The sequence below is a fragment of the Astyanax mexicanus genome, chromosome 12, assembly GCF_023375975.1.
Source record: "Astyanax mexicanus isolate ESR-SI-001 chromosome 12, AstMex3_surface, whole genome shotgun sequence".
In the NCBI taxonomy this organism is placed as follows: domain Eukaryota; kingdom Metazoa; phylum Chordata; class Actinopteri; order Characiformes; family Acestrorhamphidae; genus Astyanax; species Astyanax mexicanus.
Genome location: NC_064419.1, coordinates 11,901,858 through 11,928,065, shown reverse-complemented (window position 1 = coordinate 11,928,065; position 26,208 = coordinate 11,901,858). Strand labels below are relative to the sequence as shown.

At 37.8% G+C, this 26,208-nt stretch overlaps 1 protein-coding gene across 2 annotated transcripts in view; it reads right to left on the bottom strand.

Moving 5' to 3' along the window:
• gabrd (gamma-aminobutyric acid type A receptor subunit delta) overlaps window positions 1–19,874 on the bottom strand; it is a 41,728-nt gene extending 21,854 nt beyond the window's left edge. For both annotated transcript variants that reach the window (XM_007237019.4, XM_007237020.4), the window contains exon 1: window positions 19,049–19,874. In XM_007237019.4, the coding sequence (XP_007237081.2) occupies window positions 19,049–19,116 (68 nt within the window). In that variant the 5' untranslated portion in view covers window positions 19,117–19,874. The remainder of the gene's footprint in view (window positions 1–19,048) is intronic.
• Between the last annotated feature and the right edge of the window lie 6,334 nt (window positions 19,875–26,208).

Here is a 26,208-nt window from a genome sequence, read left to right as displayed (position 1 = left end):
CGACTTATTTATCTACATATGTATGAGCACACACAAATATCCACAATTATAATCCAAAAAGTTTCATAAATATATAGGTCTGAAAATTACAATGGCAATGACTCATACTGTAAGCTTGAACAATTATTTTTTTAAGAAATTAAAATGAACACGGTAAAACTCAATGAGTTCACTAAACTCAAAACTTTTGTTGTAACTGATTACCAAAAACATTTTAAGTTTATGTAATATATTTTACAGTGAAGCTAACAAATAGATATACATAGATTTTCCTAAACTTACATTTTTTTTTATTTCTCAAGTACTATATACTACATTGGGTGTGGTTAGAATTTTTGCCAAATTGTCCAGAACACAAAATATTTCATAGTATATGTATATATATATATATATATATATATATATATATATATATATATATATATATATATATATACATATACTATGAAATATTTTGTATTTTGTAATACTCATAGAAAAGTAGATAGTGAACAGTATTGAGAGCACCAGGCAGTTAATCATAATATATGATCTACAACTTTACCTAAGGTAGTCTAGGGGGAATCCCTACACACTAATGGTGAGTGTCAGAAAATGGGGGACACACCCAGTATGCAAATAGATTGTGCCAAAAGCCAATTGAAAAGAAGCTGTCAATGTAAACAGACTAAACTCAGTATTTATAAGTTGGTTCTACTCAAACATCTCTGTTTGAATGTAATAATATATGTTCAGCTGACTTAAAATAGTTGAGAAATGTTTGGAAATATAATTTTTTTATGTAAAACAGGGTTAATTTATTTGGGTTCGGACAAATAGTGGTTTACAGTAGGATTGTGCACATCATCGTCCATCGTCATTTATGACCCATGCCACGCCCACTTTTTTGTTTTTCCAGAATCATGCACTGACCTTCTTTAGGTCTCCTTCACCTAAAACTTTAGCAGGGATTGTACGGAAAAAGATCAAATCAGGTATATAACTTATATGAATTAGAGTCAGGGATGAAAATTAAAATATCCTACTCCTAATTGGCATATTAATATATTATTATTATTTATTATTATTCTATTATTATTAAGATATTATTATTTATATCTAGGTTACAGCTTGTCTTCATTTTTTTTCTACATGTCTGTATTAATTTTAAACATTTCATGTTATTCACGCTTATAAGCCTGCTCCTTGTTTAGGGAAACTTGCTCATTGTCAGACAGTGTTGGGCACGTTACTTTGAAAAAGTAATTAGTTATATTTACTAGTTACTTCTCCAAAAATTAACTGAGTTACTAACGGAGTTACTCCACTATAAAAGTAACTAGTTACCAGTAAAAGTAACTATTGACTTACTTTTTTACTCGCCCCTTAAAAAATGTAAAGAAGAAAATAAATTATGTAATTTCTATTATTATTACAAAAATAACAAACGAAAATAAACCCAAAATGTTGAAAAAAATATAATCTAACGAATTTCAAAACATAGAAACGAAAAACGTTAAAATGGTATTAATATAACATAATATTATTTAACAGCTGGATCAAACAGTTATAAGGATTTAGCGTCAGTCATAAGGAAAGCGCGCGCGGCATTGTGATTTAAAGAAAAAACAAAAAAATTGTTTTAATAAATAAGGTCTTATCAAGTGTACTTAAATGTATGGTATTAAATGGTATTAAATTCACACATTTAAATTCACATATGTTTACTCCTGTCATCCCTGCCCGCCCTAGCGCTCCCCCTCCCCCTTGTGCTTCTCAGGCAGAAGCAGCCTGTCACTCACACAGACACAGAGACACGGCTGTGTATCTACTTCTTGTGTCAAGAATCAAAACATTGCAACATGATTTAATTGCCTTAATTGACATCGCACACCCTGCAATGTGACTATTGTGCTTGTACGCAATGACAATGCTTAAACGCCCTAATTAATACATATTACACAATATGAAACAAACAAAATATTCACTGTGTCACATGACCCAAAACTCTGAGCAAATGCATTTGCAAACCTCCTTAAAATGCATTCAGCTCAATGACATTGTATTTCACTGTGTGGTGCTGCAAATGTTTGAAAGCCATTTACAATGCACAGGATTACATTTCGTCTAGGAGCAGTGTGGTAATTGTGCCAAAATGAAATGTAATCACTGTCCAATCAGAACCCACTACTGAGGGCAGGGCTAGGAAACCAGTCAGGGTAAAACTCAATAAGGGGAAGCGTCCCCACACCCACACCACCCCACGCACACCCTGGCTCGGATAGCTTCTGACAGTTACATATGGTATATTTAAACTGCTATATTTAAAAGCTAAATGTATATTTAGGTATTTTAGTGGCTCTAAAACTGCAAACTGCGAATTTTTTTAGAGATATGAAAATATATTATTCGATTTTGAGTGTCATCCCTGTAGAATCGAAACATTTCCAATCAAACGGCCCGAGAACGGCACAATATTATGTTGCAGTAATTTTTATATAAGGTAAAAACTGTTACAAATATATAAAATTTCGCAATAGGTTTCCCAGCCCTACTGTGTAGTGGTCAGTGCTTACCAAATGACCTCCAATAAAGGACAACCTGGTAACAACAAGGTCATGGGCATCTCACATCTGGATCCACTACTAACGTCTTAATAATACCAGATACCACAGAACACATCCAGAGGTTTTCTGGAGTTCAAACCCCAAATGGACAGATCAGTTATGGCAGCACAAAAGACACCATCATTATATATTGATGATCTGTGTCTTTTAATATGCTAAAAACTGTAAATGTATGCCATTTACCACAACTGCAACGAAACTGAATCAGTTAATTGCTAAGTATCCTCCAGAGACCATATCTAAGATAACAGAAGATGTGCGATGGCTTGGAGGAAGATGGTAAAGAGGTCGTAAAATGCTAATGTCGCTGCCTCTTTGATTAGTCCTGAGAGACTTACTAAATGTCTGGATTCACGACTCAACCTCATTCTCCTAAAACCATCAGAGTTAATTTCCATTCCTTTCCTTTCGGCATTCCTTTTCTGTTCCTCTTCATTAACACGGCTTTCCCTGAGGCTACGGTGCATTATCTGTCCCTTAGCTTCAGACACAGTGCTGAGAGAGAGAGAGCGCAAGACAATAGACAAGACATACAGACGTGATTTGTGCAATAAAATACACCACTTCTAATCGTGAGTGTGATCGACTACAGACATTTACTTTTTCAATTGTTCATTTACGGCAGCGTCATCTAATACAATATGCAGCGACATGAAAAAGTATTTGCCCCTTACAGATTCCTTTTGTTTTTGCTTTTTTGTTATACTTACATCTTTCAGATTATAGAACATACTTTAATATCAGACAACAAAAAAAGCTATCCAAACCAAGCTGGCCCTATGTGAAAAAGTAATCGAAGGTCCCATTACATCTGGCATAAAACTAACACAGCATTTCAAAAAAGAACACCATGCTGAAAGTCAAACATGATGGTGGTAGTGTGATAATCTGGGACTGCTTTGCTGCTTCAGGACCTGGATAGCTTGTTGTAATTGATGGAAACATAAATTCTGCTTTGTACCAGAAAATCTTGAAGGAGAATAACAGTCCATCAGTTTGTGACCTTAAGCTCAGGTGTACTTGGGTTGTGCAGCAGGACAATGACCCGAAGCAGACAGCAGGTCCACCTCTGAATGGCTCAAAAAAACAAAAACAAATTGAAGGTTTTGAAGTGGCCTAGTCAGTCAAGTCTGATTGAGATTCTGTGGCATGATCGTAAACTAGCAGTTGATGCTTAAAAACCCTCCAAAGTGGCTGAATTAAAAGAAGATTTTCACATAGGGCCAGGTTGTTTTAAATAGATTTTTTTGACCTAATAAATAAAATTTTAATTTAACTGTGTTTATATTAACTCAGGTTATCTTTTTCTGATACTAAAAACTGTTTGCTATTTTGAAAAATGTACTTATTAAAAAAGCAAAAACTAAAGAAATCTATAGGTGGGCAAATACTACTAAAATTCTACCCCCCCATTTTTCAGATGGATTAAAATGGTAAAATAGCTAGCATACCTGAAAGGCTATGCCACCTTGGTCAAAACTGAAATCAAGATTATTGCAATGTCTTGTCTTTAAATATGATAAACTATGAAACCATGATAAACATATCATATTTTGCTGCAGGAATGATGAACCTGGCTGGTTGGCAGCTGTCAGTAACTAGTCGGGGGCGCCCCCTTGAGCGGGATTCTAATAATAGTGTTGTTGTATTTTTTACTGCATTTACCATCACAGAATTTAAAGGGGAGCTCACACAGTTTGTTTTTTACATTTAATTCATAGCCTGTCGTTGTCTAAAGCCCCAGGTCAGCTCTAGACTCAAGGCAGTTGATTGTTTTCATTGCCTTGTTGCAATGGGCCTGGCTGCCACCATCCAACAAACAGCTGAACTTTCCTGCCTCTTTCCCTTTTGTCCCTATCTTGGCATTCTGCAGCATCACTGAATTCTGGCTGTCTGGATTCACCTTCACTGTACAGAGTACAACAGAGGACACAACAGCATCTGCATTGGCACCTGGCATTACAGGTTGCATATCACCTTGCTCTCACACTGCTTAGTGGCTGTCACAAGAAATGCCTAGCTGTGCTTTACTATGTGTTTGGGTCCAACCTATATAAAACATCATCACAGTTTTCCCAGCCTGTCTTTGTTTCTAAATATGTTCTTGAGTAGTCCTTACAAAAGGGTCTATGCTAAAGGAGAACTCTGGTGTAAGATTGACTTTTGGTGTAGTAAAACATGATAAAAAGTACTTACCTTTGATGAATAGCACACCTCCATTCTCAAACAGCGTTCAGAGATCCGGAAATTGTAATGGTTTAGGACATAAACAGTGGTTTTTATAAGCTTATTGTGCACTTTTTAAGTTATTAATGCCTCGTTTTAATGGAGGAGCTACTTTGAGCCAGGATAGCGGTGGAAAAAGTGATTTATCAGAGCAAATTATGCTCCGTGTCACCCAGTCTGAAGGGTGTTTGAACAAATTGTTCCAATTTCTGGATCTCGGAACACTGTGGGAGAACGGAGGTGTTCTATTCATCAAGGTAAGTACTTTTTATCTTGTTTTACTACAACAAAAGTCTATTTTACACCGGAGTTCTACTTTAACATCTGTCGTCTTAATAAAATAATAAAACAACCCAAGTAAGAAATAATAATCTTCATGAAAACTCAGTAAATAAAAATAAACCATTAAAAGAACCATTTCCTAAAAATAGTTGTTAAAGTAGCCCCATACATTTTGGGGTACTGTTCCTGCTTTGCACTTTTTTGCACTTTTTTATCTTTAGCTAATGCAGGGTCATTATAGCCACCAGGTGGGGAAGCTGAGGGAGATCATTAATAGGGGATCACGCTCTAAAACAGGTTTGGAAAAAGTTGAGAGTTGAGAGTTTTGCAAGTCAGAATGACAATTAATGCAAGCAAGATGTGTTAGATGTGTCGTAAAACTGTTAAAAACATCCCTAAGACCAAATCATAGGAAAACTGGTCAAAGTATGAAAACAGCACTCTACATATAAACTGTTACCTAAATATAGAAAAACTTTTTTTTTTATTATTTTATGATTAATTTTATTGCTCATTTGGTGCAGTGACTGGAAGTGTTCTATATCCTTCACTAATTGCATGATATTGAGTGTCGTTTCCAAGTTAATTGCAAGCAAATAATTCTGTATCTCTACTGTTTTTTGGCAGACAATAGAGAACAATGGTTATATTAAAAAAAACGATCAAGATGGGTCAATATGGGTCTTCCCTATTAATTACAAATCAACAAAGATCAACACAGAAAAGAGCCCTGAACAACGCTGTAAACAGCAGTGTCTCACACGCTCAGCTTTAAATGGGTTCTCAGTAGTTTCAGCACAGTCAAACTAGGCTAACATCACAGAGGACTCACTCATGTAGGTCAATCAGCTCTAAATTCAGCAGAATATCCTGCTTGTTAATGTAGTTCTGAGATGTTTTGGGATATGGAGGATATGGAGGAAGAAAAACAGGGCCATTAGCAGCGCTAAGAGTTGCTGAGAAACTCATGCACGCATTCTTCCACGCAAAATATAACAGCACATGATTGTTGCAGTTGTTTATGCATTATTAAATAAGACTCTGATTCTGGTTTAAAAGAAAATGTTACATTAAAAAAAAACATTAAATATTGTAAATTACATAGCTAGGTCTTCTGCTTGAACTCCCACCAAAAAAAGGAAAGAAAAAACCTGGAAGAAGCTGTTAAACGAAATGATGGTCTTTCACCCTTTCAGCAGCTTAAGCACTCCATTCCAAGCACATGAAGTGAATCTGAATCTCATTACTGTTTTGTGCCTAAAGCCATTTCTGTGATTGGTCTTGGCACACTGTGATATTTTGACCATGGTGAAGCTTTTAAACGGAGCACTCGAATTATTGTACACCATAAAATTTTGGGAGCGCGGGCTTCAGGTGTTGATGCGTACCCTCAGAGAAAACTGTCCATCAACTGTATTACAGATATAACAGCAACAATAAAGGAGATTGCATCAGTACAGCAGAATATTAAAAACATTTCCATCACTCACAACTCAAATCGGAGGTGCAGTCCAGGTGAGCTTGGTGTAATGAAAGCAATGAATGTAATGAGTGTAATGAAGCAGAAGCTGTATGAATCTGGCAGCGTCTATTGGTCTATTTAATAAGCTACTTCTTGCTTGTATTGTTATTAATATAGATAATTATTAATTATCATGATTGTTATCAGAGATGTAAAGCAACAAATTAGAACTACTACACTACTGTACTTAAGAACTAAAATGCTCCAAATAATACTCTACTGGAGTATTCATTTTATTTCACTACTGTACTTACGCACTAAAATGCTGTATCTTTAGCTACCGAAGTATTATTTTTACTACACTACTGTACTTAAGTACTAAAATGCTGTATCTGTGTCTACTGGAGTATTATTTATTTTTACTTCACTACTGTACTTAAGTACTAGAATGCTGTATCTTTACTCTACTGGAGTATTATTTTTACCTCACTACTGTACTTAAGTACTGAAATGCTGGATCCGTACTTTACTTTAGTATTATTTTTACTTCCCTACTGTACTTAAGTACTAAAATGCAGTATCTGTATCTACTGGAGTATTATTTTTACTTCACTACTGTTCTTAAGTACTAAAATGCTGTATCTGTATCTACTGGAGTATTATTTATTTTTACTTCACTACTGTACTTAAGTACTAAAATGCTGTATCTGTATCTACTGGAGTATTATTTTTACTTCACTACTGTACTTAAGTACTAGAATGCTGTATCTGTATCTACTGGAGTATTATTTTTACTTCACTGCTGTACCTAAGTAATAAAATGCTGTATCTGTATCTATTGGAGTATTATTTTTACTTCACTACTGTACTTAAGTACTGAAATGCTGGATCCGTACTTTACTTTAGTATTATTTTTACTTCACTACTGTACTTAAGTAGTAAAATACCATATCTATATCTACTGGAGTATTATTTTTACTTCACTACTGTACCTAAGTAATAAAATGCTGTATCTTTACTCTACTGGAGTATTATTTTTTACTTCACTACTGTACTTAGGTAATAAAATGCTGTATCTGTATCTATTGGAGTATTATTTTTACTTCACTACTGTACTTAAGTACTAAAATACTGTATCTATATTTACTGGAGTTAATTTTTTTCTCCTACTTCCACTTTACTACTAGGTACTTAGATCTCTTGCAGGTGCACTTGATAAGAAACGGTTAGAAGTTAATAACATGCCCGTGGTAGGTTGCAGTAGGGTAATCACGTTTGTGCGTGAGGGGCAGCATAGTGGAGAAACAGCACAGTGCTTGAAAACTGCTGGTAAGTGGGCCAATGCACGAGATTGGAAGTTATTAGTGGATGTAGGTAGTAAACTGCAGATCCCAGAGTGCATACTGGTTACAACCTTGAGGCCGGATGTAGTGTTGTACTCTGAAAGTAAGCGGATAGTGTATTTTATAGAGCTGACTGTTCCGTTTGAAGACGAGGTAGATGGAGCTTATGAAAGGAAAAGGCTGAAGTATACAGACTTGGTGGCTGAGGTGAGAGAGCGTGGGTGGCAAGCGTATATTAGACCGGTAGAGGTAGGTACTAGAGGCTTTGTTGCGAAGTCTGCCACAAGACTGCTGTCTGAATTCGGAATTAGAGGTCGTGTGCTAAGGACTGTAGTGAAGGAGTTGTCAGATGTAGCTGAAAGATCTAGTCAGTGGTTGTGGTTCAGAAGGGCTGAGGCTACGTGGGGAAGGGAATGAGTTTGTGCTTCTACAGCAAGCTTGGAGGGGGGTGGGTCTGGGACGCCAGACTTCACTGTTGAGCCTTCTGGAGGTGTCGTGGGCCTAATTCAGCGAAACACTGACGAAGGAAGGTGCCTGCCTGATGACCCCTGAGAAGAGCTTGCACTGAAGTTTGTGTTAGAGTTTGGATGAAGGGGATTGGTGTGGTCCTGCTCTTGTAATAATTTGTCTCATGAGTTTTTGTAGACGTCTGAGTACTTGGCAGTTGAGGCACGGACCATGAACATAGTTCGCTATGCTTCTGGATTCTTGTCGAGCCAGTATCAGATGGTAGTGGTTGCTGTGTTCTGCTCAAGCAACTTATAATGTGATTTATTGTGTGTGATTGTGCTTAGGTAAGTGTGTTGGTGCCATAGTTAAAGGAAGTGAGCTTAGATTAAGGAGGGATTCTGTTTGTTCATAGGTTATTTTTTGGTAGGTCTGTTACTTGGCAGTTGAGGCAATGGACCATGAACATAGTGTTAGGCTGTGCTTCTGGATTCTTGTCGAGCCAGTATCAGATTGTGGTGGTTTTGCTATTGTTGTTAGTTGAGTGAGTAGTAGATCCTGGCTGAGCCCTATGCATAACCCCAGCTGTTAGGTGCAGGATTTGTCAATTTCCTGTATTATATTACTTGATATCTAGTTAAGCTAGTGACTGCTGTGAAGAGAACAGTTGACAACAGAGGAAAGACCCTGTGACAGCATGGAAAGACAGCTGACAAGAGGGAATAGACCCTAACGGTGCTGCCATGGGCTGGCAATCCATGGTAGCAGCCACCATGGTTAACCATGTGTGTGCAACCAAGCAAGCTACATTGAAAAAGAAAAAAGCAATACCCCAGGAGTCAGCGAGAGCAGGGGTGGAAGATGACTCACAGGCGGATAACATGGTTACGGACTCTGGAACGGACATGACTACGAGAAGTGGGTTAAGCATAGAGGCAGGTGGGATGGTAAGTGGAAAGGAGTTGCTGACCTGTGTGTGTGGGTGGAGCAAGGTCACATCAGTGAGAGGGCTGAGGATACACCAAGGAAAGATGAGGTGCTTGAGTGAAGGAGTGCAGGGGCCCCGCATTGAACAATACTTTGAACAGAATTGTTTGAGTCAGTCGGCTGAAGTCCAGCGGCAGGTTACATGCCACAGTCCGCAGGATATCAATACCTTTGATACTAGGGAGGCTAACTTAAGCACAGAAGGAGTGGAGGATGAAGGAGGTGTTGATAGGTCAAAGGCTAAGGGAAAGCAGATGGGTAGGGAGAAAGGAATCGGTCAAAGATCCAAAGTTAAATGGCCAGGCACAGGAGACAAAATGGCATGGAGGAGTATTAATGATGATTTGAAAGGTATGCTTGAGGGTTTGAAGGGAACAGCAGAGAGTAAATTGAACAGGCTAGGTAAAGTCATTTATGATTATGGAATGGCAAGATTTGGTGTTGTGCAGAGGAACGTAAAGTGTCAAGATGTAGTTAAATCAAGGCGGCAGGTAGAAATAGAAAAACTGGTTAAGGAATCAAGGTTACTCAGAAAGAAGTGGAAGAAGGGGAATGAGGCAGAAAGAGAGGGCATTGAGTTATTGCAGGAGGAGTTGAGAAGTAAGTTGGTAAAATTGCGGAGAGCAGAGGCTATGAGAAAAAAGAGGAAGAAGAAGGAGCGTGCTAGGATAGAGTTCTTTAGAGATCCATTTAGGTTTGTTAAGAGTCTGTTTAGTAAGGAGAAATCAGGAAATCTAAAGGTCGGAAAGAGGGAGTTGGAGGAGCACTTTAAGAGTGTTTACACAGAGAAGGAAAGGTCTAGCGACCTGGACCTACCAGCAGACATGCCGCCGTTAGGTGATATAGAGTGGAAAATGGATGTTAACCCCCCTAGGTGGAGTGAGGTTCAGGAGGTGGTGAAGGCTGCAAAGGCAGGTTCTGCCCCAGGGCCAAACGGGGTTCCATATAGATTATATAAAAGTGCACCAGATGTTTTGAAGTTTCTATGGAAACTAATGGCTATAGTGTGGAAGAAGGGGATTATTCCAAAGGAGTGGCGCAGAGCAGGTGGTGTTCTTATCCCAAAAGAAAAGGATTCTGTGGCTATTGATCAGTTCCGTCCCATAAGCTTGTTGAATGTGGAGGGTAAGATCTTCTTTAGTGTGGTTGCACGTAGACTAGCAACGTACCTGAAAAGAAATAATTTAATTGATACGTCTGTACAAAAGGCAGGAATTGCAGGTTTTTCTGGTTGCATAGAGCATAATAGTATGATTTGGCATCAGATTCAAACAGCAAGAGCCGAGAAAAAGGATCTACATGTGGTGTTTTTAGATCTGGCTAATGCTTTTGGTTCGGTACCGCATGCATTGTTGTGGAAGGCATTCAATTTTTTTAGGGTTCCAGAAGAGATTTCAAGGTTAGTTAAAGCCTATTTTGAAGACATACAGTTTTGCTTTAGTGTAGGGGAGTGTGTCACATCTTGGCAACGACTGGAAATAGGTATAATGGCAGGTTGTACAATTTCACCGCTAGCGTTTACGATGGCAATGGAGGTGATTATTAGGGCTTCTAAGTGGGTCGTAGGCGGGGAGAGGCTGCATGATGGCACCCGGCTCCCACCAGTTAGGGCGTTTATGGACGATATGACAACATTAACGACCACGGTGCCATGTACCCGGCGACTGCTAGGGAAGTTAAATGATAATCTTAGGCTGGCTAGGATGAAAGTTAAACCGAGCAAGTCTAGGAGTGTATCAATCGTTAAAGGGAAATTGATACAAGAAAGGTTTATGATGGAGGGAGAAGTCATACCATCTATATTGGAAAAGCCAGTTAAGAGTTTAGGTAGGTGGTATACTGCAGCACTGAATGATAAAGAGCAGGTGGAAGGGTTGAGGACAGAAATGGTGGAGGCCATTAATAGAATTGATAAGTCTTTTCTGCCAGGTAAATTAAAATTGTGGTGTCTGCAGTTTGGTTTGTTGCCTCGTCTAAGGTGGCCACTTACAGTTTATGATATTCCGATTTCTGAGGTTGAGAGGTTAGAAAGGGTTATGAGCAAGGCTATAAGGACATGGTTGGGGGTGCCGCGTTGCCTTAGTAGTGTGGCGTGGTGTGGGAGAGGGATGCTGGAACTGCCATTGACGAGCTTGGTTGAGGAGTTCAAATGTGCTAAGGTAGGACGTGAAATGCAGTTGTTAGGGTCAAAAGACGGGCTGGTTAAAGCAACAGCACCAGTGACTAGGTCTGGGAGGAAGTGGAATGCTCGAGAAGCTACTCAAGCCGCAAGGAGGGCACTGGAGCACAGGGATGTTGTGGGGCAGGTGCAAAATGGGAGGGCAGGATTAGGTTTAGGTGATTCTTGGAAAGCATTCGGCAAGGCCACATCACCTGAGAAAAGGCGTATGGTTACAGGGTTTATTCGTGAGCAGGAGGAGGAAGCAAGGAGGGCAAAAGCAGCAGGGCAGAGTAAACAGGGGCAGTGGATGAGATGGGAAAGTGTAGAGAAGCGGAGAATCACCTGGCGAGAGTTATGGGGATTGGATACAGGCCGTATAAAGTTTCTTTTGGGAGCTACATATGATGTTCTGCCAACGCCACAAAACCTTGCTCAGTGGGTGGGTGAGGATCCAAGTTGTAAGCTATGTGCAGGAAGTGGCACGCTGAAGCACATTTTGTCGGCATGTAAGGTGAGTCTATCCCAGGGGCGCTACACATGGAGGCATAATCAGGTACTTAGATCTCTTGCAGGTGCACTTGATAAGAAACGGTTAGAAGTTAATAACATGCCCGTGGTAGGTTGCAGTAGGGTAATCACGTTTGTGCGTGAGGGGCAGCATAGTGGAGAAACAGCACAGTGCTTGAAAACTGCTGGTAAGTGGGCCAATGCACGAGATTGGAAGTTATTAGTGGATGTAGGTAGTAAACTGCAGATCCCAGAGTGCATACTGGTTACAACCTTGAGGCCGGATGTAGTGTTGTACTCTGAAAGTAAGCGGATAGTGTATTTTATAGAGCTGACTGTTCCGTTTGAAGACGAGGTAGATGGAGCTTATGAAAGGAAAAGGCTGAAGTATACAGACTTGGTGGCTGAGGTGAGAGAGCGTGGGTGGCAAGCGTATATTAGACCGGTAGAGGTAGGTACTAGAGGCTTTGTTGCGAAGTCTGCCACAAGACTGCTGTCTGAATTCGGAATTAGAGGTCGTGTGCTAAGGACTGTAGTGAAGGAGTTGTCAGATGTAGCTGAAAGATCTAGTCAGTGGTTGTGGTTCAGAAGGGCTGAGGCTACGTGGGGAAGGGAATGAGTTTGTGCTTCTACAGCAAGCTTGGAGGGGGGTGGGTCTGGGACGCCAGACTTCACTGTTGAGCCTTCTGGAGGTGTCGTGGGCCTAATTCAGCGAAACACTGACGAAGGAAGGTGCCTGCCTGATGACCCCTGAGAAGAGCTTGCACTGAAGTTTGTGTTAGAGTTTGGATGAAGGGGATTGGTGTGGTCCTGCTCTTGTAATAATTTGTCTCATGAGTTTTTGTAGACGTCTGAGTACTTGGCAGTTGAGGCACGGACCATGAACATAGTTCGCTATGCTTCTGGATTCTTGTCGAGCCAGTATCAGATGGTAGTGGTTGCTGTGTTCTGCTCAAGCAACTTATAATGTGATTTATTGTGTGTGATTGTGCTTAGGTAAGTGTGTTGGTGCCATAGTTAAAGGAAGTGAGCTTAGATTAAGGAGGGATTCTGTTTGTTCATAGGTTATTTTTTGGTAGGTCTGTTACTTGGCAGTTGAGGCAATGGACCATGAACATAGTGTTAGGCTGTGCTTCTGGATTCTTGTCGAGCCAGTATCAGATTGTGGTGGTTTTGCTATTGTTGTTAGTTGAGTGAGTAGTAGATCCTGGCTGAGCCCTATGCATAACCCCAGCTGTTAGGTGCAGGATTTGTCAATTTCCTGTATTATATTACTTACTTCACTACATATTCTGGATGAGTTTAACAGTTTTTCTCTGATACATTGTTTATGTGCTGCATTGTTACTTGTTATATTTATAAAATATGAGGAATCATTTTAAACCCACGTTATCACTAAAGTCAGAGAGGTAGATGATCTGCACTGGGCTCACCGAGTTTGATGAAGCTGCTCATCATGGAGTGAATCAAGAGATTAAGCTGATCTTATAAGAAAATCTCTCGCGGTTTCTGTTCTGCCTTTCACTCAGAGAATTTTACACTGTTTTCTGTAATAAATACACTAATAACACATTACTGTACTTTTGCATTTAATACTTCACTATTACATGTTACTATAAATCAATTAAACAATACAAAAATACAAAAAATATTGAATACTTTAGTACGTCTACTTAAGACTGGAGCTTAAACAACCCTTCAACTTCTACTCAACTCACTTTTTTAATATAATTTTATTTCAATTTTTTCCCATTTTCCTTCCAATTTACACGGCCAATTACCCAACCCACTCACTAGGACTCCCCCATCACTAGTGATGCCCCAACACACCAGGAGGGTGAAGACACATGCTTCCTCCGATACATGTGAAGCCAGCCACCGCTTCTTTTTGAGGTGCTGCTGATGCAGCATTGCCGAGCAGCCAGTGCGCTCGGAGGAAAGCGCAGCGGCTCGGTTCTGATACATCAGCTCACAGACGCCCTGTGCTGCGGACATCACCCTAGGAGTGATGTGGGGAATGAGCGCCATCTACCCACCCAGAGGGAGCAGGGCCAATTGTGCTCCCTCTGACGCCGGCAGCTTGATGGCAAAGCTGCATGAGCAGGGGTTCCAACCTGCGACCTCCCGCTCATAGTGGCAGCACTTTAGACCACTGGACTACTTGGTGCCCCTCAACTCACTTTTTTATAGATAGAGCATAGGGCTCATCATAAGCACAGTGATTTGTATGAATTTATCTGATGAGCCATATAAGCAGCAGGTTGAGATGTGTTGTTGTGTGTCGTGACACTTTCTTCCCACAGTCATCACGGTCCCTCCCTGGACCACTGACTCTCTGTAGGTAATCAATGAGCATTGAAAATGTTTTAATTCTATACTGTATTTAGCTTGTACTCTAATCACATAAAAGTACAGTACTGTGCAAAAGTTTTAGGCACCTAAGCAAATTACACTAATTCATTTATTTCAGGAATATGAGTGTTTTTACCTGAAAAAGGCACCACATATGATTTAAACAGATGCATATAAACATACAGTAAAACATAACAAGAAATTCGCATTTTTAGGTAAGTAGGTAAGTAGGAGTCAAGCTGAAGAACAAAGTGTAGAGATTTCAGATTTCTCCTGGATGCTCCTCAGCCAGCATGTGTATATTATGTTCAGTTCCGTCAGCAGCTCACCTGATTTACCACATTTACCAATTTACCAAACCAGGTGTTGATTAATATGATGAGAACTAGAAATAACTCTATTAAACTCAGATAAGGAGAGATTAGGAGATGTTTTAAGCAAAACAGTGAGCCTTTTGTAAAATTGCTGTTTGTATTTATTGTAATGCTTTGGTGTTTTACTGAGATAATAAACACTTACTTCACAGATAATAAGCTTTTTCTTTACTAAAATTCCCACAGGTGCCTAAACAATTTGCACAATACTGTATATGGTCAATATTTTTAGATCCTACACAAGTACACAAGCTTGCATATATATGTAATGTGTGTGTCTGTGTGTGTGTGTGTGTCTGTGTTACAGCACAAAGGCATCTTCAAAGCAGCAGTCTGCAGATTGAGATCCTGCACTGACAGAGAAGTGAGGAACCTTCAGCGTTGCTTCGCTACAGCAGCTTAATTGAAAAGCTGTTAACTGCAGCTTCCAGAAGGTGATGAGGTAACATCAGCTGCTTTCACGCTCTTCTGGCAAGTACTGCGCTGAACCATAGGCAGCACGTAAAAGTGTGTGAGGAAGAAAAGGAGGCTGAAAATGATAATGAAAAAAAATACACACACACACACACATACCCCTGCCAGAAATAAATCATGCATTCAGAAGAGCGACGATGAAGAAATTAAAAAAAGCGTCAGTGGAAAATGTGACAGACACATTTTCACAAATCGTGATGGCAGATATAATGAGTTTCCTGAATGTGGTTTTCATCAACTGAGAGTTGTGAAAAATTGTGATTTACATTGGTTTGCCGTTCGATGTCTACCATCAGGTTTAGGATCAGTCCAACACTTTATTTTAGCTTTATCACCCATCATATATCTTTTGTATTTAGGTCAGTAACAGTAATTACATTATTGAGGTATTGTAAAATAAACAAGCATAACCTCAATTTTGGCCATTGTGTTTAATTAGCAAGAACGGCTCATTAACATTAATGATCCAGAATGTCGACTTTAAAACACTGTTTAAAACAGTGTGTTTAGTTTATTCATGTTTTAAATATGTAGGATATTGAGACATTTTCAGTCTCTTCCAATCCAATCAATATATGTTCAAATATACATACTTAATAATTTATTGATATATTTATTTCTGTTTTACCTTTGAGCCTTTTTATTCATTTTATGTATTTTATTCATTACATCCTTTTATTTATTTAATTCCCTGTTTTACTTTTGACTTTTTGCCTAGTTATTTCATTCATTTCATCTTTTTATTTATTCTATCTTCTGTTTACTATTTATTTTATTTCTATCACTTTCTTTATAATCTTGGTGTTATTTTAGCTAGTTCATTTTTCAGTGCCCTATTTCTTTATTCATGTTTATATTTTTATTAATCTAAATATTTATCTTTTTATTTTACTGCTTTACATTTTAACCTGTCCACTTATTATTTTATTCTGAATTTATTTATGTTTTCTTAATTATAACCTTATGTTGTTTGTTTTTTTCTAACGATCTTACCATTATTTATTTATTTATTGTTTGTTTGTTTATAAAGTCCCTTATTTTAGCTCACCTGATTAAATATTTGATTTTATTTTCATTTATTTTTTAGTCCCTTTAAGTTTTAAATGCTTGGCTGCATTAAAAATTAGGGTTACCCTCTATGTATTACTATGTACTATATTAATAAAATATTTTTCATCACAATTATATATGGGATAATATATCCTCTGAAAATATTTATCCTGTCTTTGGCAATTTTAGCTAATTATCTAGTCATCTTTAATTTATAAGGGGATATATAATTAAATTTGATTAATAGACACTGTTTTAAAACTACAATTACTTCTGTTTTGCTGCTGTGGAAAAACAGTTATCTACACTCTTGCCCTATCAGTGTCACCCTTCCCAGCCTCACAACACTCCTCGTAACAAGTGACAGCGGAAAAAGTATATTAGGAGTGAATCATGCTGTATTTCTACTGCATGTAAGAATGATGATTCAGCAGGAAAACGACTCAAGCTTGACAAAATGGCGCATCATCCAATTTCTCTCTCATTTTCTATTGTGGGTCTCAGCTAAAATGTATAATTCCAATATTAGCTCCTCGACTCTCCTGCTCTCAACACTTCTGCAGAGGATTTTCTCAACCTGCTGCCACTTAGAACCCAGCAGCTACTTTTCTCTCTTTCTGCCTTCCTGCTACAGCCCAGCGCTCAGAGGCTGAATAGATAACCATGGGGGCGTTTAAGGGTCACCCATAAGATCATCAAATCAAACTGAGACCAAACATAACGCGAGGGTTGGGTCGCATAATAATTCCAAATATAAGGTTCTATTATTTAGGGTTTCTTTTGGTTTTATAAAGCTGTTTTATTTTTAACTTAGAGATGAATGTTCACAATAATCATATTGTTTGTATTGAGAGACAGGTACAAAATGTATTCCTATTGTGTAATAGGTCAACCAACAACCAATCACACTCTTTTCAGACGCCCATCCTCCCTCCCTCCACAAACTACAGCAATTTTCATTCCATATACATTTTATGAACAAAAGTATTGAAACACCTGTTTAGTTTCTTCACTGTTTCCAAAATCAAGGGTGTTAAAATGAGTGTATCCTGATTTTGTTGGTGCATCTGTTTTTACTGCCAAGAAAGGGGTTCCTACTAGAGACTGAATTCAGGGTGTCAGGATACTGAGCTTCTCAGGTTCCTGAGGTTGTTTCACAGCTCAGTGCTTGACGGGGGTGTTAATAGGTTCATGTTTATCTAATCCAGAAAGTAGCTACTACTTTATATATATGTACTATGTCACTTTAAGTAGGCCTACTACACATGCTGTGTGTATATGTACATTTGCACATCTGTGTCAGCAATGTATGCGCTTTGAAGTAAGTTAATTTGATGCATTCATTGGAAGGGTGTCCACATGCATACAAATATACGGCTACCTAGTGAATAAACATGTAACGTATGTATAATAGCTACATAGAGAAATCAATAGGCTTGTTTTATGTTTTATACAGAACATAAAGGAACAATGTGTTGAAATTAATTTTAGATAACATTTTACTTGTGTGGCCCTTTATAGATGCCTTATAGATGCTTAACTAACATTTAACTAGCATTCAACTGCATGTCTATTAAATGCAACTAAAATTTAAGGTTAAATAATTCTCTGTTGACCCAAACTCAAATATTAACATTTTAACAAGGCTAGGTAAAGATTTAAGGTTTAGGTTAATATTTGGGTTAGGTTTAAGTTTTATGGTTTAATATTGGTTGAGGAAAAGTGTATGGTTAGAGTTAGGTTGGGTTCTATAGAGAATCATTCACATTTTACTTTACTTGCATTTAATAGGGAGAATGTTAGTTGAATGTTAGGTCAACATCTATGAAGGATGTATGATGAACCATCCAAATAAAGTGTTTTTTATAAGATTAACGGGGTGAAACTCCACATGTAAAAAAACAGCTTTGAGAGCATTTTAGACTCTTCAAATCTTAGCTAGCTCAGTGATTCTCGTGAAAAGTCTTTGGAGAAGCCATAGAGATAAAGCCAAGAGTCACACGGGATTAGGTTTCTCCTTACTTGTATAATTTCACTATAACTGATTATTAAAATAAGGTGAACTGTATGAAACGCAGTTTTAACTTTAGCTACATTTTATTTAACCTTAATTTAACCAGAAGGTCCCATTTCCAGTAACAGAAGATTAAACTATGCATTTACATATAGTTTAATATATCTATATATAATATATAGATATAAGATTATTAGAATAAACACAAATCCAACAGAATCCATAACATAATTATGTTTTAAAATAAAGTTTTAAACTCACTTAAGAAAACTATTAAACATATTAAGCTGTAATTGTTTTTGAAGGTTATTCCAAGACCATGGAGAAAAATATGAGAAAGCTTAGGAGAAATCGTTTTTCTAAACTCATTTTAGGGACCTTGTAGAAGAGCTTCAAGGAAGAGCGAGAATCATAAGGACTGTTAAGAAGTGAGAGAGAGCGGATTACATGAATATGATGGAGTTTATCCAAAAGAGATTTCCCTTATAAATAAAAATGTACTAGTGTTACAGTCTCTTTGAGCTTAATAAAAGCAAATCATAAAGTACACAATGGAGTGTGAACCAATGAATCTGATATAAAATGCCTTCTTCTGACTGTACACACTCAGCAGCTGTTTTTACACATAAATAGACTTACACAGTAATAATCGTTAGTCAATAAATCACGAGAGAACTGCAGAAATCTGTAATGTAATTCCTGTAATGAAGGCTTGGTATATGAACACGAGGTGTCCACTCAGCAGCGCATCTCACCACCTTACCTCACCACCTGCTTCCCTCCGAGAAACAGCGCGAGGAACCGCACGAGGAGCAGAGTCAGCGCGTCCATCTTCAACTTTTCCCCGCAGGAGAGGCTAATAAACCCGGGTTAGAGGAGCTGAACACAGAGAACCGCCGAGAACAGACATGTTCAGAATACATCCGACCCCTCAGCCAACTTCAGTTCCAAGCGCTGCGTTAAACTCACTCTCCCACACCACCAGCACCAGCGCGCGCTCTATCTCTCCCTCACTCTCTCTCTCTCTCACTCACTCAGTGTTTCTCTCTCTCTCTCTCCCTTACTCACTCTCCTTTTCTCTCTCTCGCTGTATCTCTCTCTGTATCTCTATCTCTCTTTCAGTTCATCTCTCTCTTCTTTCACTCTGTCTCTCTCACTATCTCTATCTTTCTCACTCTCTCACTCATTCTCTCTTTCAGTTATCTCTTATTTCTTTTTTACTCTCTTTCTTTCTCTCTCTTACTCACTGTTTCTCTCTCTGTATCTATCTCTGTCCACTCTGTATCTCTCTCACTCAGTCCTCTCTCTTGCTTAGTGTTTCTCTCTTTCTCTCGTACTTACGGGTTCTCTCTCTTTCAGTCACTGTCTCTCTGTTTCTATCTCTCCCTGTCTCTCTCTCACTCAGTTTCTTTCTTACTCAGTTCATCTCTCTCTATTTCTCTCCCTTGTATCTCTCCTTCATACTTTCTCTCACACACTATCTGTCTGTATCTATGTTTATCACTATACTATTTATTTCTCTCTCTTTTAGTCTCTCTCTGTTTCTCTCTCTCTCTCTCTCTCTCTCTTTCTCTGTAATCCTTCTCTCTCCGCGCTGTTTGCTTCGAGAGAACAACGTCAGATTCAATCGGCCACGACTTTAAAACGACAGCTATTATATAACAACAGTGCTCTCTCTCTCTCTTTCTCTCTCTCTCTCTCTCTCTCTCTCTCTCTCTCTCTCTCTCTCTCCGTTTTTACTCCTCACGAGAAGTTGATCTGATTTTTATATCACAGATAATAGATTAACATTAGTCCGATGTTCGATCTTAATTTTGAGTTTTCCATAAGAGTACAAAAAGTTTCCAAAATACGCTGACCAAAATAAATAAATAAATACTAAATAAAGAGGAAAAAACACAACTAATACTGGAGTCAGAAGGGCTGTATGCAAATAGGCATGCGCAGTTTATAAATATGCATGAGTGGGCGGAGACTCAGAACACAATAAGCAGGTGAAGTACAGAGATTAGAGTGGGCAGCCAGTGACTTCCCATCTAACAGAGAACATTATGACAACGTTCAGCAACGTTTTCTAAGGTTTCTGGAACATTAGCCTGTAACAGTACAGCAGTAACATTCACAGAACGTTCTAAAATGACTGTTAAAAACATTTTTCTGACAATGTTCACAGTTAGACAAACACTAACATTATGGAAACATCTGAACTAGCTGACATCATCAAGACTAAAAACAACAATACGAAATATTTCCCTTTTTCAGATAAATCCAGTTGTGTACTATATAATAATACCATAAGATATATATTAAACATAGCACAAAAAGTAAGGAATTTTTTGTTTGGTATATTATTTATTTCTTATACTGTTGAAAAGTATGTTTTGTTATTTGTAAGGAACATGTGTTTGTAGGAAGAGCAGCAGAGCTGAGTTTGTGCTGAGGTTGTGCACATAAAAAATCTGCTAAATCCTCTATGCCAATGCCGAACAACTTATTCTGCCATTGACTTGCTTGGTGTTTGAGGATCTTCTTGAGGTTTTGTCTCTTTGGGATACCCACTTTTCTCTGATACTGTTTCCATCCCCCGTTATATAGAACTTGGCCTTCAGTTTGGAGATACTGGTACCAGGGCTCACTGCAAATAATGCTGCCACAACTTGGTTTTGAGGAACACCAGCTTGAAGTTGTCTTATCGCATGGCCCTATCCAAATCAGCCAAACATGGCATGATGCTGATTCTTGGAGTAGACAGACAACAACTGATCAGGAACCTTGGCTTGGATTGGCTGCACCTGAAGGAACCAAAGGTTCAAAATAAGTGTCAATAGCAACAGCAGAATAAGCTGTTCGGCATTGGCAGAGAAGATTTGGCCAAAAAAAAAATTAACGCAACCTCAGCACATATTCATCTCTGACACTCATCACACTAATGCATGTTCCTTACAATGTGTCTCCATTTAAAAGCGAAATCAGTCTGATTTTGCTATTTATAGGTATATGTTTGTTTAAAATGAATATGTTTTATTCTATAAACTACTGACAACATTACTCCCAAATTCCAAATAAATATTGTCATTTAGAGCATTTATTTGCAGAAAATGAGAAAAGGCTGAAATAAAAATAATGCAAAGAGAACAAGTTCATATTCATAAAGTTTTAAGAGTTTAAGAGAAATAAATATTTTGTGGAATAACCCTGGTTTCTAATCACAGTTTTCATGCATCTTGGCATCATGTTCTCCTCCACCAGTCTTACACACTGCTTTTGAATAACTTTATGTCACTCCTGGTGCAAAAATGTAAGCAGTTCAGCTTGGTTTGATGGTTTGTGATCAACCATCTTACTCTTGATATATTCCAGAGGTTTTCAATGTGGTAAAATCAAAGAAACTCATAATTTTTTAAGTGATCTCTTATTTTTTTCCAGAGCTGTATATTTATATTTATTATACAGAAATAATGACAGAGACATGACATAAGAGGGAGAAAAAATTTCCATATTGTTTTTAGGTTGACTTGTAAGTGCTGCATTTTTTTCTGGCAGACTAGTCATTTTCTTGGTTCTTTCCTTTATTCACAAATGGGTGTTCGAGTGGACCACTTAGGTATTTTCTTTTTTATGTCCATTTTAGTGTAACCTCTCACTTATGTGCTGTAGCTATGAGCGAGACCTATTATTATGTAGGCCAATAATGGACTCTGGGTATTTTTAGCTCAGGGCATAGAACACCTATGTCAGTTTGCCAATAGCAATAGCATTTTTTCATGTATTCCTGCTTCCTTTTTAAGTATTCCATCAGATCTGCTTCTTAAGTCTCTAGAAGCAGCTTAGTGCTAACAATTTTGAAGTGGTTGAGTGAAGATCACACAGAACCCTCCCTCATTGGACTGTGTGGTCTAGTGTTTGTTAGACATGTTACCTTTGTAACTGGAGTGCTAAACTTGTGCTAAACAACTCTAATATTAGGTCACCTTCACCTTAACCAATCACCAGCTTCCTTTAAAAGACATGAACACATGCTTTGCTGCATGCAGATGCTAATATTTATGTTGTTTTCTGCTATCCTTCCCACCACCACCAGACTGATCCCACTCAGTAGCCCAGGGGGTTACTGCCACCCCTGACTTTAATGTACATCAGTACCTGTGAAGGTCCTAGGACCTGGGCTGATGTATAACAGTATATGTGAAGGTCCTAGGACCTGGGCTGATGTATAACAGTATCTGTGAAGGTCCTAGGAAGTGGGCTGATGTATAACTGTATCTGTAATGGTCCTAGAATCTGTGTCACTCTCGTTCTCCGGAGGTTTGAATTGCAGCGAGCATTTTCTCATGCATTCCTACCTGCCCTGGATTCCACCTCTCAACCCCACGGGAGCACATTACAGTGTGGGGCACATTACAGCCTGCTCCATCTGACCACTCGTCAGAACTGTAACTGTGCCCGTTTGAGACCTCTTGACCAGTCAGTTGCACCGGTGATGGTTACAGCCTCCGGCATAAATGCTGTTCTTGCAGAAGAGTCTTTCCCCCTCCTTCTTGTTCAGCAGAAATGAGGACGGGGAAATAATGCTGGGCTTTCCACTCAGTTGTCGTATTTAGTTAAAATGATGCATTGTTTACATTGTAGGATTGGACTGACATAAATCTGTTTTGTGCCAAAGAATGCATTTATTGAGTGTTTATTTTAGGCTATTCTTTGACATATAAAACAATAAATATATTACTTTTTTGTTGGGACCTATTTACAAACCTTTTGTCTTGCCTTAGAATAAAACATGCTGATTTTCCATTTACAAAAGAAAAGTGTAAAAATAAAACCATAAGCTCTGCTTTTACTGGCAAAGCAAAAAACAACCTATAGAATTTTTTAGTTAATTAAAAATTGATAAGTGCTAGCAGTGCTTTCTCTAATGGGCTGAGTTTATGTTTGTTTGTAAGTTATGTGGGCATATATGTAATGCATCAAGACTGTTGCATAACAGATATGAGGTTTTGGAATTGCCTCATTTCAGTTATGCTGTATGTTTTTTTCAAGCAGGACACTTAACATTGTTTGAGTGTCCTACAGTATGCACCCTTTACATGTGGGACATCTTTAGTTTGTTTTATGTGCAAACACAAAATATGGTTATTATATCTTAAGTATAAATTAAGTTGAACTGGCAATACATAAAAATCAGATTTTAACAAAAATACTGAATTGTGCAATAAAATCTAAAGTAAATGTAGACACACAAACATATACAATATACTATATGCAGAGATGCATAGTAACAAAGTAGAATTACTTCGCTACTGTACTTAAGTACTAAAATGCAGGTGTTTATATGTACTGTATTTTTAATTTCAGTATTTCAGTACTAAATTATACAATATACTACTCGCAATACATAATTACAATAAAGTTGAATACTTTAGTACTTCCACTTAAATGTGGAGCTTAAAAACTTTATTTTTACTCAAGTCTGCATCTCAAATACTTTATACCTCTCTGTATGTCTGAATGTTTAAAGATACATCTTATAATAATTTCAGTTATTTGTTGTCTAGTCTTATTGCCAATAGAATAGGACTATCTGGAGATGATCACCACAAATCTAGTGGGATATAAAGCTTTAGAGCAGTGGAACTATGTTTTCTGGAATGATGGAACTTCATCTCAAACTTTCGGGAAGGTTTTGGGGAGTTGGGGATGAGGTAGGGTGGTGATCATCCAAGATCCTGACTTCACTAATGCTCCTGTCACTAAATGCTTTCAAACTAATCTAGTTCAAAGCCTTACCTGGACAACAGAGACAGTTACTCCCACAACATCAGGATAAACTCTTTTTACTACCTCTGTTTTCAGGAGAAACAGAGCAGGTCTCCTAACAGTGTACAGTGTATAATATAGTGAATACAAATGCACACCTAACAGAACATGAACATGATTTGCAATCAGTTCAGATAGAACTGGAATTGTGCACAAAATGAACACATTTCACTCTGTTTCAGCTTATTCAGAGCTTTTGTGCTTTGTGTTCCAGAAATCCTGCTGATGGGAGAAATATGCTTATCAGCTCTGCAAGCAGTTATCTCTGTGTGCCATCTTTAATTTATATCTGATGAGAGTTACTCTTCAACTAAGTGGCAAACAAGGACAATTTCCATTTCTCGTTTCCCTCGTTTCCCCCTCTGTCTATGTCTGTTCACACATTCCCAAGTTCTTCTTTGGTATTGACTTCCTACATCTCCCCACACAATAAACACCATCCCCCTCCCTCTCCTGCTCTGTCCAGCACGGCCCATTACCCATAAAACTCAAATCCACCTTATAATCTGGTGTAAGCCTGCTTTTGGCTTCAGAAATGCCACAGTGAATAAATAGTGAATAAATATTGATTTGTCTTCTATACTTTTTTCTGAGCCGAGCTTTCTATGTAGGTCAAGATGACTGATGAGTTTTCCTTCCGTTTCTATTGGTTGATCAAATCACCATTCCACGCACATTTGGGTCAATACCAAAATAATGTGATTTTTGTGTATGCAGTATATTTGTTTCAATACCATAAAAACACTGTATTCTTTTTTTAAAGATGTACTCTAAATGAACACATTATTACTATATAAAATAAAATAATGTACTTTATGTGAATTTTATACAGTTGTTTTCACAGGTTAAGTTGAAAAACTTTTTTGAGGAAGTTCATTCATTTCAGTTATCCAATTAGCTATGTTCATCTTGGGATACCTCCTCCCCTTTAAGAAACCTCTGACATCAGTGATATCACAACCTTAATATTGTTTTATTTTCAAACTGCATGTTAAATATAATTCATTATAATATTTTACTTAATATTTCTCATTATATTTCCTCAAGTACATTTTAAGCTGTCCACCCCATCATGGTAAAATATCAAGGTAATTTATTTGAGGGTGGGCTATCAAAAAAAGTGAAAATAAAAAGTGATTAAGTTTGGAAAAATATGATTTCTGTGTGTTGAAGTTTTATAAATATGATAAATAATCTAAATAAATTATCGAACATCTTAGGACATTTGTTTCAAGTTATGAGAGCCAAAGGGCACTGTCTTGTGAGACACATTAACATTCATTACTCCACATATAGTAAAAAGTTAAATTCAGTCGTTCTTTTTTATTAAAATTTTCCCGCATTATAGATTAATAATAAAGTCATCCAAACTATGAAGAAAAACATATGGAATTATTTATTAAATAAAAAAATGTTAAACAATGACAGCTTTGCTAATCTTAGCTGAATTTTCAGTCAGTTTTATGAGGTGGAGTCACCTGGAATTTAGGATTTCAGTTAACAGCTGTGCCTCGTCAAGAGTTGATTACATGAATTTCTTGCCTCTTAATGTGTTTGAGGACATTAGCTGTAAAGTTGTAAAGAGGTAGAGTTGGTATACAGTGAATAGCTCTATTTGAGTAATGTTCTAATCCATATTATGGTAAGAACTACTCAACCAAAAAGTAATAAAATTACTAAGAAAAAAATTACTCAGAAATGAAAGTCAGTTAATCTGACAGTCAATTTGAAGAATTTAAAATCATCACTACAAATACCGTCAAATAATGAAATTGTTATAATGATGAAACTGGCTCTCATCAGGACTGCCACAGGAAAGGAAAATCAAGAGTTTCCTCTGTTGCACAGGATAAGTTTTGGAAATCATTTCTTACGTGTTCCTTCATAGTCTGGATGACTTCACTATTCATTTGCACTGTATGAAAAAATATGTTTCTGGCTAAAACAGAAAAAAACTGAATATGCTGTGTGTCTGTATCTGTGTGTATGAGTATATTTAAACTGTTTATCTATAAGAATCTACCTCAGTATCCTCTCAGACCTGAGTACACACACACTGATCTGAGATCAGCTCCGCTCAGCCCCGCCCCTCTGGCCGGTCTCCATGGA